General features: G+C 42.4%; 1 protein-coding gene across 1 annotated transcript in view; it reads left to right on the forward strand.

Moving 5' to 3' along the window:
• Positions 1 to 18,591, forward strand: part of LOC126473781 (solute carrier family 22 member 7-like) — a 162,750-nt gene that overhangs the window by 101,397 nt on the left and 42,762 nt on the right. Inside the window, exon 7 of the mRNA XM_050101048.1 lies at positions 6,832 to 7,019. Within this exon, the coding sequence (XP_049957005.1) occupies positions 6,832 to 7,019 (188 nt within the window). The remainder of the gene's footprint in view (positions 1 to 6,831; positions 7,020 to 18,591) is intronic.

The following is an 18,591-nucleotide window of genomic DNA, read 5'->3' on the forward strand; positions in this document are numbered from 1 at the left end:
AGGTTGGCTTCTACTGGTTTTTCCATTCGTCTGTAAAGAATTCGCGTTAGTATTTTGCAGTTGTGACTGATTAAACTGATAGTTCGGTAATTTTCACATCTGTCAACACCTGCTTTCTTTGGGATTGGAATTATTATATTCTTCTTGAAGTCTGAGGGTATTTCGTCTGTCTCACACATCTTGCTAACCAGATGGTACAATTTTGTCAGGACTGGCTCTCCCAAGGCTGTCAGTAGTTCTAATGGAATGTTGTCTACTCCCGGGGCCTTGTTTCGACTCAGGTCTTTCAGTGCTCTGTCAACTCTTCACGCAGTATCATATCTCCCATTTCATCTTCATCTACATCCTCTTCCACTTCCATTGGGACTAACAATACTTTATCAGTCGAGTTACAGCATTGGCAACTCTGCACTTTAACCGTTGATCCAAATGAAAAAGAACAGAAGTCGTAAAAATTCTTCATCAACAGCACAAATATTTGTCTTTATTGTTACCCATAGCCACAGACACGTGGTCTCAAAGACCCGTAGGAACGTGCAGACAAGCACAATTTGTATCCGAAGAAGCGCACCTCCTTCAGGTTCTCAGTAGCTGTGGAATGCCCTTATTGTTGGAACGTACGCCGTTCTGTTAGTTTTAAATTCAGACCACGCTAAATTCTCGAGCCAGTCTCGCAGACCATATATCTGTGATTATGTACCTTTCTCTGTTCTAGCAAATTCTTGTTTCTTTTTATATAGGACGGACATTATTGTCATTGATGATACGATATTTTCTGAAATAATCGGGCAATACTTAGAGGACGATAACAACAACTGTGATGCAAACAAGGACATTGGTAGTGATTTTCACACTGCTATAAATGATTGGATATTTAATTTTTTATATTATTCGTATGTATATGAGTTTTTTAAACGTGTTAGCCATTAGCAGAGAGCACTTTAATACACTACTGGCCATTAAATCTGCTACACCAAGAAGAAATGCAGATGATAAACGGGTATTCATTGGACAAATATATTATACTAGAACTGAAATGTGGTTACATTTTCATGCAATTTAGATGCATAGATCCTGAGAAATCAGTACCCAGAGCAACCACATCTGGCCGTAATAACGGCCTTGATATGCCTGGGCATTGAGTCAAACAGAGCTTGAATGGCGTGTACAGGTACAGCTGCCCATGCAGCTTCAACACGATGCCACAGTTCATCAAGAGTAGTGATTGGCGTATTGTGACGAGCCAGTTGCTCGGCCACCATTGACCAGACGTTTTCAGTTGGTGAGAGATCCGGAGAATGTGCTGGCCAGGGCAGCAGATGAACATTTTCTGTATCTAGAAAGGCCCGTACAGGACCTGCAACATACGGTCGTGCATTATCCTGCTGAAATGTAGGGTTTCGCAGGGATCGAATGAAGGGTAGAGCCACGGGTCGTAACACATCTGAAACGTAACGTCCACTGTTCAAAGCGCCGTCAATGCGAACAAGAGGTGACCGAGACGTGTAACCAATGACACCCCATACAATTACGCCGGGTGATACGCCAGTATGGCGATGACGAATACACGCTTCCTATGTGCGTTCACCACGATGTCGCCAAATACGGATGCGACCATCATGATGCTGTAAACGGAACCTGTATTCATCCGAAAAAATGACGTTTTGCCATTCCTGCACCCAGGTTCGTCGTTGAGTACACCATCGCAGGCGCTCCTGTCTGTGATGCAGCGTCAAGGGTAACAGCAGCCATGGTCTCCGAGCTGATAGTCCATGCTGCTGTAAACGTCGTCGAACTGTTCGTGCAGATGGTTGTTGTCTTGCAAACGTCCCCATCTGTTGACTTAGGGATCGAGACGTGGCTGCACGATCCGTTACTGCCATCCGGATAAGATGCCTGTCATCTCGACTGCTAGTGATACGAGGCCGTTGGGATCCAGCATGGCGTTCCGTATTACCCTCCTGAACCCACTGATTCCATATTCTGCCAACAGTCATTGGATCTCGACCAACGCGAGCAGCAATGTCGCAACACGATAAACTGCAATCGCTAAAGGCTGAAATCCGACCTTTATCAACGTCGGAAACGTGATGGTGCGCATTTCTCCTCATTACACGAGGCATCACAATAACGTTTAACCACGCAACGCCGGTCAACTGCTGTTTGTGTATGAGAAATCAGTTGGAAAAATTCCTCATGTCAGCACGTTGTAGGTGTCGCCTCCGGCACGAACCATGTGTGAATGCTCCTAAAAGCTAATCATTTGCATATCACAGCATCTTCTTCCTGTCGGTTAAATTTCGCGTCTGTAGCACGTCTTCCTCCTGGTGTAGCAATTTTAATGGCCAGTAGTGGACTTAATAAATATTCAAGTTTAAGTATAAAAATGATTTTATAAGTATGTTTTAAATATTTTCTTTTGATTTTGATAAATATTTTTCAATTACAAACAATTCTTATTTTATCATATAGCTTCCTGTGTTGCTATTTTTAAAAAAAATTAAAAAATGTAATTTTTTTGTGCTGGAATATAGATCTTGAACTGTAGGGTCTATGAGACCACATGTCTGTGGTTGCGTTACTGAAGACGATACCTGTCATTAGACGATAACCATAGCATTTCCGCCACCTTCGTACACTGATTGTATTAGCTTGTTATCGTATTACGATATACAGTGACAGTAAGTAATTTTGGCTGAGGAAGACTTTTTTAGCCGCCGTGAACCCGTTTGTGCCCAAGTGTTTCAAGCTACACTATGTGATCAAAACTATCCGAACACCTAGCTGAAAATGACTTACAAGTTTGTGGCATCCTCCATCGGTAATGCTGGAACTCAGTATAGTGTTGGCCTAACCTTAGCCTTGATGACAGCTTCCAATCTCGCAGGCATACGTTCAATCAGGTGCTGGAAGGTTTCTTGGGGAATAGCAGCCCATTATTCGCAGAGTGCTGCACTGAGCAAAGGTATCGATGTTGATCGGTGAGACCTGGCACGACGTCGGCGTTCAAAAACATCCCAAAGGTGTTCTATAGGATTCAGGTCAGGATTTTGTGCAGACTAGTGCATTAAAGGGATGTTATTGTCGTGTAACGACTCCTCCACATTCTGTGCATTATGAACAGGTGCTCGATCGTGTTGAAAGATGCCATCGCCATCCCCGAATTGCTATTCAACAGTGGGAAGCAAGAAAGTGCTTAAAACATAAATTTAGGCCTGTGCTGTGATAGTGACACGCAAAAAAACATCGGTTGCAAGAAAAAGACGACCACACCATAACATCCCCGCCTCCGAATTTCACTTTTGGCACTACACACGCTGGCAGATGACGTTCACCGGGCATTCGCCATACCCACACCCTGCCATCGGATCGCCACATTGTGTACCGTGATTCATCACTCCTCACAACGTTTTTCCACTGTTCAATCGTCCAATGTTTACGCTGCTTACACCAAGCGAGGAGTCGTGTGGCTTTCACCGGCGTGATGTGTAGCTTATGAGCAGCTGCTCGACCATGAAACCCAAATTTTCTCACCTTCCGCGTAACTGTCGTAGTACTTGCAGTGGATCCTGATGCAGTTTGGGATTACTGTGTGATTGTCTGGATATGTATCTGCCTATTACATATTACGACCCTGTTCAACTATCGGCGGTCTATATCAGTCAACAGACGAGGTCGGCCTGTACGCTTTTGTGTTGTATTTATCCCTTCAGGTTTCGCTTCACTATGATATCGGAAACAGTGGTCCTAGGGATGTTTAGGAGCGTGGAAATCTCGCTTACAGACTTATGACACAACTGACACTCAATCACCTGACCATGTTCGAAGTCCGTGAGTTTCGCAGAACGCCCCATTGTGCCCTCTGACGATGTCTAATGACTACTGAGGTCGCTGATATGGAGTACCTGGCAGTAGGTGGCAGTACAATGCACCTAATATGAAAAATGTTTGTGTTTGGCGGTGTCCGGATACTTTTGATCACATAGTGTATGTGGTAAATTAACAATCTGTGGTGAATGATGGGCGTCACATTGAGGTAATAGCAGCTGAATAAAAAACACTACAGTTTCATTTATTTCAGCAAGAACTTAATGAAATGTATGAACTGTAATTTATGGACCAGAAACTGGCGTTCGGCTGAGGGCTAGGATTAGTATTCCTAAGTGTCGTCAGGCCCTGATTGCACTAGTGGAATTCCAGGAAAGCTACCGGATTCGGTTCGTTATGCCAGCTAGTCACACACACTACGTGACAGACTAGCTGCTTGTAATTAATGTATAGGTACTCACAGAGGTCCGATGTGGACAATAATCATTGCATGGCAGTGAAGCTGGTCGTTTTTGGAGCATCACCTGCGACCAGTTTTATGAAAGAAGCGGCGACACTTTCCGCGCTACCCACTCATCATTTTGCACGACAATGCGCGGGCGCATAAAGCGCAAACTGTGGCTGCTCTGTTCGGTCGATAGGACTGGGAAGTACTGTACCATCCACCATACTCCCCGCACTTAAGTCCTTGTGACTTCTATTTGATTCCGAAGACGAAGGAACGACTTCGTGGCATTCACTTCAGAACTGTTGCAGAGATTCGATACGCAGTAGACCGCTCCATTCGCACCATCAACAGAACAGGCTCTGCTAAAGGTATGCTACGCCTTCCACTTCGCTGGCAACGAGTTCTACACAACGCTAGTGACTACTTTGAAGGACAGTAACAGTTGCAAACATGTAACTCTTTTCTATCGGTTGTGAATAAATAGTTTCCACTATTTAAGCTCCAACACTCGTATTAACGATCGGAATGTGATGGTTACGAAATGCAATGTTGCTGCGGAACTTTATGAGTATGGTTTATTACTGCTCTTTCTTAATACACTCCAACAGTGAAACTTTCTGCAGTGAAATGATACTGAACTATCGAAATGTAAAGCTTTAAACGTAATGTGGAATGATCCCTAGCAACCGTGAATGAAAACTTAGTAGCTGCAATTCGGTCACACAAAAATGATTCCTATTTTATTGCTATAATACGTGAAATTCATACACTAAAACCAGTATTGCACAGCTTACTGTCTTCTTACCTGTTTTGTGAAATTTTATTACTTTAAACTGAAAAAGGTAATTTGCTACCTGTTCCTTGAATTTAATAATTAATGATTCAAACATGAGAATTCACATCGGTCTCTGGATAACATCTTACTCAACAACCCGCTCTCCAGCAATCAAGACTTATAAGTTAACTGTTGTATTGGACCATTACGTGCAGTTACTGATCCTACTTTGAAATTATACAGAATAAGCTAAATGTTCTTTGCTTCCTAAATACACCAAACAATGGTTCGTCATGACTGAAATTAATCTTTACCTGCGCAACAAATATCTGTTCTGTTTTGTGATAGCATCACTAATAAACACTACACGTGGACCTGGAAAGAATCATGCTTTTGTGCACTGCGCTGCTAAGAAAAGCCCATTAAATGAATCACGCTGAAATTCAATACTGATAAAATAGATAACGGTGCAGTGAAATTCTTGTAACAATGGTCAAGCTAAGTAAGTTTCTAATCATCACGTCTGGGATAAAATAAACCAGAACCTATTTCATGCTAACTATTATATTTTAACAAAGAAAACATGGATGGTTAAAGAGTTTACGACGATCACTTGGATACAAGCATGAATAGAAAAAGCCGTTTCGTGTATTTCTTACATTTTGTTAAGAGGAGAATAGCTAAGTCCCTTGATCCAGTCAGTTTAAATAATGACACAACAGTTTTCTGAACACAATTGTGGTAGTTGTTAGATAGCTACCAATACAAAGATTGACCAATCATGAATTCAGCACCCACTTGAAAAAGCTCGACACGAACAATCTGCCCCATAGCATGCAACATGAATATTAGCGATCGTCGCAAATGCAGAAGTTTTTATGCATGTTATCTTGCTCAGCGTCCCGAAAACCAGCCTCCTCACATTTTAATCGCTAACAGTAAAAATAACGAGCTCGGCCGATAGGAAACAAGTGATGACATCTGCACGTAACATTAACTCTGGTTACCAAAGAGATTTACTCTGTCTATATTTTCAGTTCAAAAAGTATGCATTAGAAAGGGTGGCTATACGTCCCTATATGTCCGCCATGTTTGAGGCAAACTGAAATGCCTTGTTTTCTGAGGAGCTGTCAGCTAGTATCCCACACTGACGGATCCTGACGCACATTGATTTTCGACAGGCTCTCGTTATTTAAACTGCAGAAGTGTTTTCAAAAGGCAAGCAGATAAAATTTTCTAAGGGGTTTGGCGTACTATCTGATACCTTTTATCCCATAAAAAAATGGCAGTTCTGTTTGTCTCTAGCATAGCGACCGTACAGATATTTCATTAAATTTAAATTCATTGTTTCATGTACAAAACTCCCTCTGGCAGAGATCACGAAACTACAGCCACCTCTCATCATACACGCACCTACTATACGATGTGCATCAGCTTAAAAGGGCACTACATCTTAAAATTACACAACTTCCTTCAGGTCAGAATATGGAGAAAATGTAATTCTGGAGTTTTTAACCGTTTCAATCCCTTACAGTATCCATAAGCCGCATTCATAATGCCAACTCGGCCGATGTTATGTGACCACCCCAATGTTCACGGTAATGCTTTGTTCTCGATAACGTCAAATCTAAATGACTTAGCTCAGTTGTCCATTAATTAGAGTATTCATTAGCAGCCACAGAGTAAACTACATTTAGATTTTTTGGTTCTTGTGTTGTTTCAATTACGTTTCTAACAAAGTTATTTTATCCAAGCAACCCATGTGTTTCTACTTTGGCAGCTGATGTACCAAGCGTCGCCATGGTGGCGGTAGTGATGGCTATGCAGTTCTTCTCGACTGCCGCTGGAAGTGTCACCACCCTGCAGAGCATCGAGGTGCACCCCACGTGTCTGCGCCAGATCACCGCCAGTGTCGAATACGCAGTCGCTGGCATTTGCTTGTCACTTGTTCCATACATCGTCTTCCAGGTAGGTTGTATCAGTGTGCAAGCCTATTACGCTGAATTCTTTAAAAATTTAAATGAGATCTAGAAAGCAATTTCGAGAAAGTGCTGAACCATCCAGTCACTGGTGACGAAATTTTGAAGGTTTGCTGCATCACAATGTATATCCTAGTTTCCCAAATAAATTTTGAAATGGGATTGACAAAGAAAAGATGTTCACTGTACCGTGAAAAGCATACGATGGTGTCGAAAATTTTGCAAGGTTGCGTTTATTTTACCACGAAAAATAGAAGCAAGTGATAGTAAAGTAGAAACAATGTAAAGAATACAGAACGTAAACAACTGCGACATGCATGCCTTCCTAAGAGATAGTCTCCATTGCTTCCAAGCTATTTGTGTGAGTGTAGACCAGATATGGCTCAGATTCAAAGATACAGTATCGATAGCAATAGACACATTCATACCGCACAAGTTAATAAGAGACGGGACTGATCCGCCATGGTACACAAAACACGTCAGAACACTGTTGCAGAAGGTACGAATAGGTACGAAAAAAGCATGCCAAATTCAGAAAAACGCAAAATCCCGAAGACTGGCTAAGTTTCACGGAAGCTTGAAATTTAGTGCGGACGTCAATGCGAGATGCTTTTAATAGTTTCCACAATGAAACATTGTCTCAAAATATGGCAGAAAAACCAAAGACATTCTGGTCGTATGTAAAGTACACTAGTAGCAAAAAATAGTCAATACCGTCACTGCGCGATAGCGATGGAAATGTTACCAATGATTGTGACACTAAAGCGGAGTTACTGAATACAGTTTTCCGTAATTCATTCACGAAAGAAGATGAAGTAAATATTCCAGAATACGAAACCAGAACAGTTGTTAGCACGAGTGACATAAAAGTAGATTGTTGCGAAACCATTCAAATCACTTAAGATAGGCTAGTCTTCCGGTCCAGATGGTATACCAGTCAGGTTCCTTTCAGAGTATGCAGACACAATAGCGCCTTTCTTAGCAATCATATTCAACCGCTCGCTTGACGAAAGGTCTGTTCCTAAAGACTGGATAGTAGCACAGGTCACACCAATATTCAAGAAAGGAAATAGGAGAAACCCATTGAATTACAGACCCATATCAATGACCTCAATTTGCAGTAGGATTTTGGAGCATATACTGTACTGGAACATTATGAATAGCCTTGAAGAAAGTGACGTATTGATACATAACCGACACGGGTTCAGAAAATATCGTTCTTGTGCAAGACAGCTAGCTCTTTATTCCCGTGAAGTAATGAATGCTGTCGACAAGGGATCTCAGATCGATTGCATATTCCTAGATTTCCAGAAGGCTTTTGATACCGCTCCTCACAAGCTACTATTAATAAAATGACTGGATTCGTGATTTCCTCTCAGAGAGGTCACAGTTCGTAGCGATAGACGGTAAATTATCGAGTAGAACAGAAGTGATATCTGGCGTTCTGCAAGGTAGTGTCATAGGCCCTCTGCTGTTTCCGATTTACATAAATGATCTAGGTGATAATCCGAGCAGCCTCCTTGGATTGTTTGCAGATGATGCTGTAATTTATCGTCTAGTAAAATCAACAGACGATCAATTCCAATTACAAAATGACCTATAGAGGATTTCTGTATGGTGCGAAAAGTGGCAATTGGCACTAAACAAAGAAATCCGATAAATTTTGAGTATACGATAAATGGCACAAATCTAAGGCTTGTCAATTCCACTAAATACCTAGGAATTACAATTACGAGCAACTTAAATTGGAAAGACCACATAGATAATATTGTGGGGAAGACGAAACAAAGACTGCGCTTTGTTGTCAGAACACTTAGAAGATGCGACAAACCCACGAAAGAGACAGCCTACATTACACTTGTCCGTCCTCTGCTGGAATCTTGCTGCGCGGTGTGGGATCTTTAACAGGTGAGAATGACGGAGGACATCGAAAAAGTGCAAAGAAGGGCATCCCGTTTCGTGTTAACGCGCAATAGGGGTGAGAGTGTCACTGATACGATACGTGAGTTGGGATAGCAGTCATTGAAACAAAGGCGGTGTTCTTTGCGGCGAGATCATTTTACGAAATTTCAATCAACAACTTTCTCTTCCGAATGCGAAAATATTTTGTTAACACCCACCTACGTAGGGAGAAATGACCATCATAATAAAATAAGAGAAATCAGAGTAGAACGGAAAGATTTAGATGTTCCTTTTACCTACGCGCCATTCGAGAGCGGAATGGCAGAGAAGGAGCATAAAAATGGTTCGATGAACCCTCTGCCAGGCACTTAGTGTGAATTGTAGAGTAACCATGTAGATGTAGATGAACGGTAGACAGAAACATTCTTCGTTTCTTCGAACGTAACGGATTGACACACGCATTCTGACAACTAGTTAATGTGCTCAGTATGGGGTGTAACCACATCTAGCAGCAATACAGGTCTAACAACTGCTGTGAACCAATCTCATGTTGAGGCAATAACGCCACGCCCATTCTTCCTGCAGCAGGTCTCCGAGAACGAAAGCCACTCTACTGAGCCTTCTGCATTCCGTTTACCTCGATACAACACGTCCAGTGGACGCTGCCAGGTCAGATGTCATTTGCCGTGCAGTAATAAGTCGGTGCCGTCGCGCCCTTACAGCCAAATAACGGTTCTCTCTTTCTGATGCCACACGTGGTCGGTCCTGTCCTGGTCTTCTGGGTGAAGCTCAGATCTCTATGAACTGTCGCCACATCCGAGAAACAACACAACGATTCACGTTAAGTCATCGAGCCACCTCAGTTTGCGATCGCCCTGCTTCCCTTCTTCCTGTGGCCCCTCCACCACAGAGGGTCTGTTAGGCGTCCTCTCTGTGCCATACTTCACCGTGTATGACTGTATAAACAGCGATTGTGGATGTGGGACTACCCGGCAAACACTACCCCGTTTCTTGGGTGCCCTGATGTCATCATCGGCGTGGTTGTCCGTTGATCCGGAATGCCATATTCCGTCAAGAACACGATCGTACGAACATCTGTTGACAGTTTGTACGATCATATTCGTATGTTAAATTAGAGACTGGACAGGGAAATAGCGGTTAACTGCTTTAATTTTGGACACCAGTGTAGTAAGCATGGGGATGTCACCCGAGAGAACGTTTGGGATACGTACAGTGACCATTGGCACTTCCCGTGTGAAGAGTGTCGTTCATGTTTTAAGTCTTGCTGTTTAGTGAAAGTAATAATGAAGAGAATGTGTGAGACCTACTGTTTACATTATTGAGAGCAGTACCGGCTCATAGTCTGCTCCTCTCAAACAGCAGCTTACAGACCACTGAGCTCAGCGCCACCTGCAAGGGTGCTCACCATCAACATTGTCTTACACCTGTCTCCATGAGAAATTAACTACAGGTCCTAGATTCATCTAAGGATACCGATATACTTACTGTGTGCAACTATCTCTCCTCCATTGCCGAACAAATTGTGAGAGAGCAAGCTTGATACTTGCGCCTGAGAACCGCGACGTCAGTGGGTTTACACAGGTTAACGTGCTACCACAGCGGTCCCTAAGCACGACAGAACCAGCGACAGTGCTGAGTGACGCAAAGCGCTGTTGTATGTAGCCATACTAACAGGAGCAGCGCCGTTTGGCTTTTAGCCGAACGGTGTTGCTAGCAAACTTTGAGTTTGTTAATGTAAAGGCCAGAACCATCGTCGGCCGCTGTGACCGATCGGTTCTAGGTGCTTCAATCCGGAACCGCGCTGCTGCTACGGTCGCAGGTTCGAATCCTGCCTCGGACATAGATGTGTGTGATGTCCTTAGGTTAGTTAGGTTCAAGTAGTTCTAAGTCTTGCGGACTGATGTCCTCAGATCCATAGTGCTCCCATAGTGCTCAGAGCCATTTGAACCAGAAACATCCCTACCTACCTAGCAGGGTCCCATAGTGCTCAGAGCCATTTGAACCAGAAACATCCCTACCTACCTAGCAGGAGAAAGGGAGGAAGCTGAATGTGGTTATCCGCAGGCGCCGTAGAAGGGCAGAGCCACTCGCCAGGCTGCATTAAGCCTTTAAAGCGCCTGTGGATTGGTGGGGCGGCTATAGGAAAGGAGAAATGCGACGCCACAATCCTTGTCTTTCCTAACAGCTTGGGAATTGTTGGCCGACCTGTAAACCCTCTATCTTCCCTCTGTCTTGTATTAGGACACAACACTCCCGCGGTTCCACAACTTCTCGTTTGAGACTCTGTGTCCATGGTCTCTTCAGCGCTCTCTTCCAACAACACGTCTCGAAAGCGTGCTATCATACCGTTTCGCCTTCCTTAGCGTCGATGTTTCTAACGCATAGCCCGCATCTCGTGGTCGTGCGGTAGCGTTCTCGCTTCCCACGCTCGGGTTCCCGGGTTCGATTCCCGGCGGGGTCAGGGATTTTCTCTGTCTCGTGATGGCTGGGTGTTGTGTGCTGTCCTTAGGTTAGTTAGGTTTAAGTAGTTCTAAGTTCTAGGGGACTAATGACCATAGATGTTAAGTCCCATAGTGCTCAGAGCCATTTGAACCATTCTAACGCATACATTATTGTACTCCAAAGATAGCCTTTTAAAAAGTGCTTCAATAGTATTCAGGTATAGGCCGTATGATGTCAGTAACGTTCCCAAATTAGTGCTTCTTTCCTATGGGCTATTCTGTGTTTAACATCTGTAGTATTTCTATCATCCAACGTACGTGAAGGTCGTCTTTTGTTACAAATTTTTACGCTCACGGCAGACAGCTGCCTTTCGATTCCCATCTCTGGCGTACTTTATGATTTATGTTTTCCTCTTGTTGATCTTCATCTCGTGCTTCTGTATTCACACTCATCTGGTAAACTGTTTTCTGCAGCTCGTCTTCATTTCTGCCCAATAATGCAGTGTTTTCTACAAATCGGATGATTTTGAAATATTTTCCATTAATTCTTTCCCATTGCTGCTGGTTTGTGAGAATTACTTCATTAAAGTTTTTTGCAAACATTAAATAATATTGGAAATAAGCCACATATCTCCCTGACACTTTTTGATATCGTAGCCTGTGGTCCATCTTTCCCTATGACAGAATTCTGATTCTTGCAGTGCTACAGAATTAGTCTCGTTCTTGTAGTCTAATCCTGTATTCTTGAGCTGTTTATTGCTGTTAATGCTCTCGAGCGTTTGGTGTGTTCAGTCTCAAACATTTCTCTATAATTAATCGGTAAGTGAATACAGCCTCTCTTGTTCGATGATTCCTTCGAAATTAGGAAACTTTCTCCTCCATGTGACGATCTATAATCCTCGTTAATATTTTTTGGACATGTGATACGAGGCTATTGTTCTGTACTTGCTTTTCACTGGTATTCATATCGTAAGCATCTGCTCGAAATCGGCAGGGGTGAATTTCTTCATGTATGTGCGAGGTTTTTTCCATGTGGAACAGCATGTCTTTAGTTTTTTCTCCGAAGGATTACAGTAGCTCTCCATGGAGGTTGTCAGCTGATGGAGCATTATGAACGTTCGTTCCCTGTGGAAGTCTTCCTCCAGTATTAGTGGTTCAAGTTCATCTTTATCAAACTTTTTCACGTTTTGCAGAGAGTTTTAATCCAAATACAACCTATCACATTGGTCTGGTATATACATCATCCATACATGATGTATTGTTTCTCCATCTGATACTACTCTGTCCTCTCTTTCTTATTTCTTCTTTTGAATTGTTTCCGAATTTTTTAGCATGCTTGCTCTATGTTAAGATTTCACTGAATTTTCGTATATTCTCTTACATTTATTTTCAACTATCTTCGCGTTTTTTCTTCATCTTTCCAGTAATGCTAGCAATATGAACATCCCCTCCACAAGAATTCAAACAAATTTAGGTAATTATTGTTAAATTTTATTAACAACACACTTTTCAGGTAGGTAGTCACGTATAAGTAGAGCTGAGAGCTTGAAAATAGCTTTTAGCAGAATCTTATATAAATTTCGTTTATTGTCGTTAAAATTTATTAAAAACGTACTTTTTAAAGGTGTACAGATTTACAAGAAGGATCCTGAACACGAAATGATGAACATGACATTTGTCGTGGAAAGTCACATTCAATATTAAGACTTAGATTTTTGGTTGAAATTTTACTGAAAATTTTAAAACAATTATGAAATTTGGTGTAAAAAATCGTTAAAAATAATAATTACTTTTTTAAAAAGAATAAATATAAAGTACATGACAAGATTATAATATTTTCAGAAGATGGGCATAAAGTATCCCCCATCATAGTTTTGTGAGGGTTAATCGAATTTTTTACTGCCTATATATCCATATTTATCTTGTGTTATTTCTTAATTCCACCTTTCATTTATAATGGTATCTTTCATTACCTATGATTTGTACAACGCCCTTCCCTTCATTTCGAATCATCCTTTCGCGTCTGGTACACTTCTTCATTAAACAATGTCCATATTTCCTGTATGCCAGTTTTCCGCCATATTTTTGATTGTGTTCAAAGTATGTGTGTTGTTCTTCAGTTTAATTAAATTCCATCTCCTTGTGATGATGTGCATCTGTTTCACTCCGAGATGTAATCGGCTCTCCATCACATACTATTTTATGATCCGAATCTTTATCAGCTTCAGGGTACCTTTTATCATTTTTTGTTTTGTTCTTGTACCTGTTTCTCATTAATATGTAATCTAGTTGGCAGTAGTCACTGACACGTGGTACAGTACAAATGTGGTTTCTCCTTTTCGGCTACTTTACGGATGGGACCATGAAATTCTACCAGTTCAGATGCTCGTTTATTCTTGACTTCGAGTCCTTATTTGCGTGCAGCGTCTAGTGTCATTTTCTGTATGTATCTTCTCCTACCACTGCGTTCAACCTTCCTAAAACTGTGATGTTGTCTGTTTCTTCAGTTTTCATCCAGACTTCTTTGATCTGTTCATAAGCTTATTCCGCCTGATAATACGTATGGGAGTGAGGCACCATATCTCTTAGCTCTGCCTTAATTTCCAACGTGATTTCTTGTTTACTGCATCGTCACACCCATATTACGATTCAGGTTACTGTATTTTTCATTATAAAATCAACTCCTTGACTGTCGCTGCAAGATGGCGGGCCCTCTGGCCTCTTCATATACTTATTCAGGGCCACCAACCCAGACTACCTTGCGTTTCTAACACTGAATTTGCATATATGAAAATTAACATTATCTCACTACTGTATTACACTAACATGCGAAGTAGGTATTCAGATGCTATGTATCGGCATGAACATGATCGGGAGTAGGTTGCATGAGTATTAGAGTTCTGTTCATTTCATGTAGGAGACGAGTGGGAACTTTTGGGCCGTGAGGAGGTAAGCCGCCACTCACGATAGCAGTGAATGGTCAGCAGGGACCAGTGTCAGAGGGTGAAGGGGGAGGGGGGAAGGGGTTAGCATGCAGTACTGGGATTTTCGGGCAAAGTCCCGACTCCCGACCAGAGGCTCGCGGCTTTCTCTTTTGATGGATCTCAGGGGCCACAGCGGCGGACACTCGTTATTTTTAAAACGGCTGTGGGCAGTCTTCTCTTGAAGACCTCATGTTCAGGGCAAGAATTCGCCAGCGTGGTGTCATGGCTGTGCAGTTGCTTGGGACGTTTTGGAGAAATGGTCACCGAGCCCCACTGGATAGTAGTGGGACGAGGTTGGTAACGCCCCACTCTCCATTGTTGCCAAATTTATTCAAGATGGCAGCACTGCCGTCATCCAAGAAGGCGGCATGTAGACTTGGCAACAGTGCATGACGTCATCCAAGATGGCGGCTTTTGGCGGGAAAATAGGTCAATTGCACTATGTCCTCTAACCTAACCCTCCAGAAGAAATTGGCGCGAAATTCAAATTCCAACAGGATAATACCTGCAAAACCGTACTTGTCTTTATTATTATTGATTATTATTCATTATCATTTATGGTCATTTTTTATTATGTATTATTATTCATTATCATTTATTATTCTTATTTATTATTATTATTGGCATACCTCTACTAGAAAATTGCGCCAAATTCAAATTCCAACACGATAATATGTCGAAAACTGTACTTCTATTTAGTATTACTATCATTTACTATCATTTATTATTTATTCAAGATGTCCCATTTTGGTGGGAAGAAAGCCATTTGTGTTACATCCACAAAAAATCTCTCACAAGTTCAAATTCCAAAACCATAACCGATCACACATACGAAATAGTCTACATCCTACGAACTTTGACTGTCACTTATCTTTTTTCACTCTTAACCTATCAAAATCACGTCAAAAAATAAACTGCACTTGTACTAAAGTAATTCGCAACCTCTGATTTTGTAAGGAAAATGGACTGAAATCTTTATTTCAAGCAGTACACTCATCGCTTGTTGTCCAACAGACTTAGTATACATCTTAGAGATCGTAGTCCAGTCGCCACGAGGCCCCCAGTCCAACTGAATTAGTTCATATGGTCGCTGCCGACCTGCGCCGGCACGCGCGCCACCGGCAAGCGAGTGGTCGCCTCACGTGACGGCCGTTGGCTGCAATCCTCGCACACCACCGGCCTAGCGGCCACTCACATCACAGCTTACTGGCGCCGACTCACTTCGTAGGCCCGCGCTGGTCCACCGATGTAAACATATTTTCGTGGACAGTGGAGTCTGCCCCCACTGACAAGTTGGCGCCAAAGCTGTTCGCTGGACAAGTTCAAACCTGTCGATGCCGAGCGTTCGCTATCCACCATGTGTCTTTGTGCGACCAAGAACGCCTTGCCACACTTCAGGGCGCCAAGGTTTGCTCGAGAGCGGAATCCGCCATGGCTGTACAACAGCACGTTTGGTCGCTACGAGACCCCTCGCTAAGTTTATTGACTCTCTCTCTGTAGTACACGCGCCGCGCTGCCGCCCCGCAGACGTCCGACCACTTACGTCACACACCCTCGATCGGCCTCTCCATACACGTGACAGATATAGTCTTCTGTAAATATGCTGACACCCACATCGCGCATCTAACCTATACAGAGACATACAGAAAGCAGAGCAAACGCTCTCCGAATGTTGAAGTGACTTGATACAGTCGAGTGCAGTGCTATATTACACGTCCTGGTCAATGCATTTGGGCTAGGTGGTGGCATCTGCACTACATTTACAATCAATTTTGGAACACTGAACGAGATTTTATTTCATGATCGCATATATAGATCTGACCTCAAATCGATGGAATTGCGAAAAGTAAACAGGGAATAGGTATATATCGACCGAATATAGAACCTAATGCGGTGAACTTTAGGAAGTAATTTGCTATCTTCTGGTTCGCACCAAACAATTTGTATATTGGACCAAGTATGCTGCAACAGGAGGAATCCTGGAAAACGTGGACATCGAAACGAAGGCAATAAGGGAGGGGGTCATCTTTTTTTCCCATTGTGGCTGCATTATAGTGTATGTCTATTGAGGTACCAGTGATTACAGATGCATCAGTCACGTGACATAGCCTGCGTTCTACTCGTATACAGCTACGCGTTGCGTATGTATTTTAAAGCACTGTCTACTTGCGATCATTAACGGTAAACCTGTTGGTCATCAGAGGACTTCCTTCTCATGTGGGAGGAAACTTGACATACTTGTCTAAAAGAGCTTTCATTTATGCAATCGCCCCTGTCGCATCTTGGGTGTAAAATCGAGACTTCAGGGTCATAACTAACTTAGCGGTAAGAGCTTGTGATGTGCTGCAATGCCTCTGTAGACATTTCCCGACTGATGCGCTGTTTTGCAGAGTTAGTGACGGAATGACTTGTAATTTTCACATTTCGGACGCTGCTGCTTTGCGTTTATCTGTTTCCTTGTAGGATGTAGCCCCCGCTAGTAACTATAATTTTATGTAGGCCTTATGCAGGCATCATGTAATTTCTGGACCGTGATCGGATGTGAACAGTGGACACTATACGTCTTCGAAAAGCTAAATTGCGCTCGTATGATGCGCAGCAAATGTTTTACCATTCGATAAGATAGTTCAGCGTTGAGAAACTATGAAGAAGGATGTATGTCTGATAGGGGGAAAACGTTTTCGATCTAACATTATAGCCAGTTTTTAAGTGCAGAACGTCGCAGTCTTAGACATGTGTATGTTTATGCTCTCTATCTTACCAATACCTACCAAGTACAGATCCTAGACTCTAGAACAGTAATTTAGACTTGATAGCTTCGTTGATTTAGGTAAAAATATATCGAACTCAATTCGTCTCGAACTGAATCGCGTATAAAAATAAGTCTTTTCTTATTATTCTTAACTGAATGCTATTACATTACGGCACTTTGAAATCTGTTACTATACATGGAAAAGGACTGCTAAGCTCCTCGACATGGTAACATCTCGAGAAATCTCGCGCAGTTGGATGGGTTGGGGCTTGGAGAGCTATATTAATTCACGAGAAGTGGGAAGTGGAGTGTAGCGCTCTTCTTCTGATCGTTTGGAGATTAATTCTATAACGATGCTGCAGGGTGTGTTGGTCAATGACTGTGTGAGGTTGGTCTTTTACTCTAAGACGGGAAGAATACTCTATGACTCCCATACACTGAGAGATAGATCGTAAATTAAACACTATGCTCGAAGTGTTACAAAAATGTAGAGTTTTGTCTTATGTACTTTGACCATGTTTCTGTTCGAGAATTAACAATTAATGGACGAACTGCACAGTAACCTACCCACATTCGCAATCATAACCGCAAAGTGATGTAAAAGGGTGGTTTAGCTGTGATACTGAAATTGAGAGCTATGCTGTCACATCAATGGCCGGTACTGAACTTGGTGTAAAATTCTTCGCACTATCAAGTCTGTTGCTTAATATTACAGTACATCGAAGGTATCTTTTCCATCACATCCGCGCATCGGTTACTATATAATGACTGAGTGAGATAGCCTGTTGGAGTTGGGGAGGGGGAGAAGTTTTGTGGGTGGGAGGCAACTTCTGGGGGTTGCTAGCAGCTAAACAGCGATCGCGTATATGAGTGCAAAATTACCAATAACTCGAAATGGAAGGCCGAGCCATCATCTGTTCCGTCACGGTGACATATGAACTTAAATATAGAGGTCATGAAAGACTTTCGCACCGTAGTTTGTAAACCCTCCACAGCGCTTCCAAACTCTTCTACTTCCCTTATGTTGTAAGTTTGTTTTATTTAAAAATAATTCAGACTTGTGCTATCCGTGGCAAGAATATGATTTACATAGAGTGATGTCTAGTTTTCTATGAGAGGTCGTGGATCAGAGCGTCTTAATGCCAGTTTAGAATATGACATTGAGATCGAAGTCGTCGCAGAAAAAAAGAAATCTTTGGCAGTGTACAAAGCGCGTTAGAAAACAGTATTTCGAACAAGTAAACAGGGCCACAGTGGGCGTTTCTTACGATTTACAGTATAGTACGTTGGATACGATCATTCTCTTAGAGTAGAGGTAATCTTTAAACTACCCTCTGTAGTGTATCAATAAGTGTGTATTTAATAGGTTTGGCCGACCCAGGGAGCAGTAGCAGCATCAGTTTGAGGGGTAAATTCAGAGAGGGGCGAGTATGACGTTAGGGCTGCATGCTGCGCTATTCT

This window comes from Schistocerca serialis, chromosome 4, assembly GCF_023864345.2.
Source record: "Schistocerca serialis cubense isolate TAMUIC-IGC-003099 chromosome 4, iqSchSeri2.2, whole genome shotgun sequence".
In the NCBI taxonomy this organism is placed as follows: domain Eukaryota; kingdom Metazoa; phylum Arthropoda; class Insecta; order Orthoptera; family Acrididae; genus Schistocerca; species Schistocerca serialis.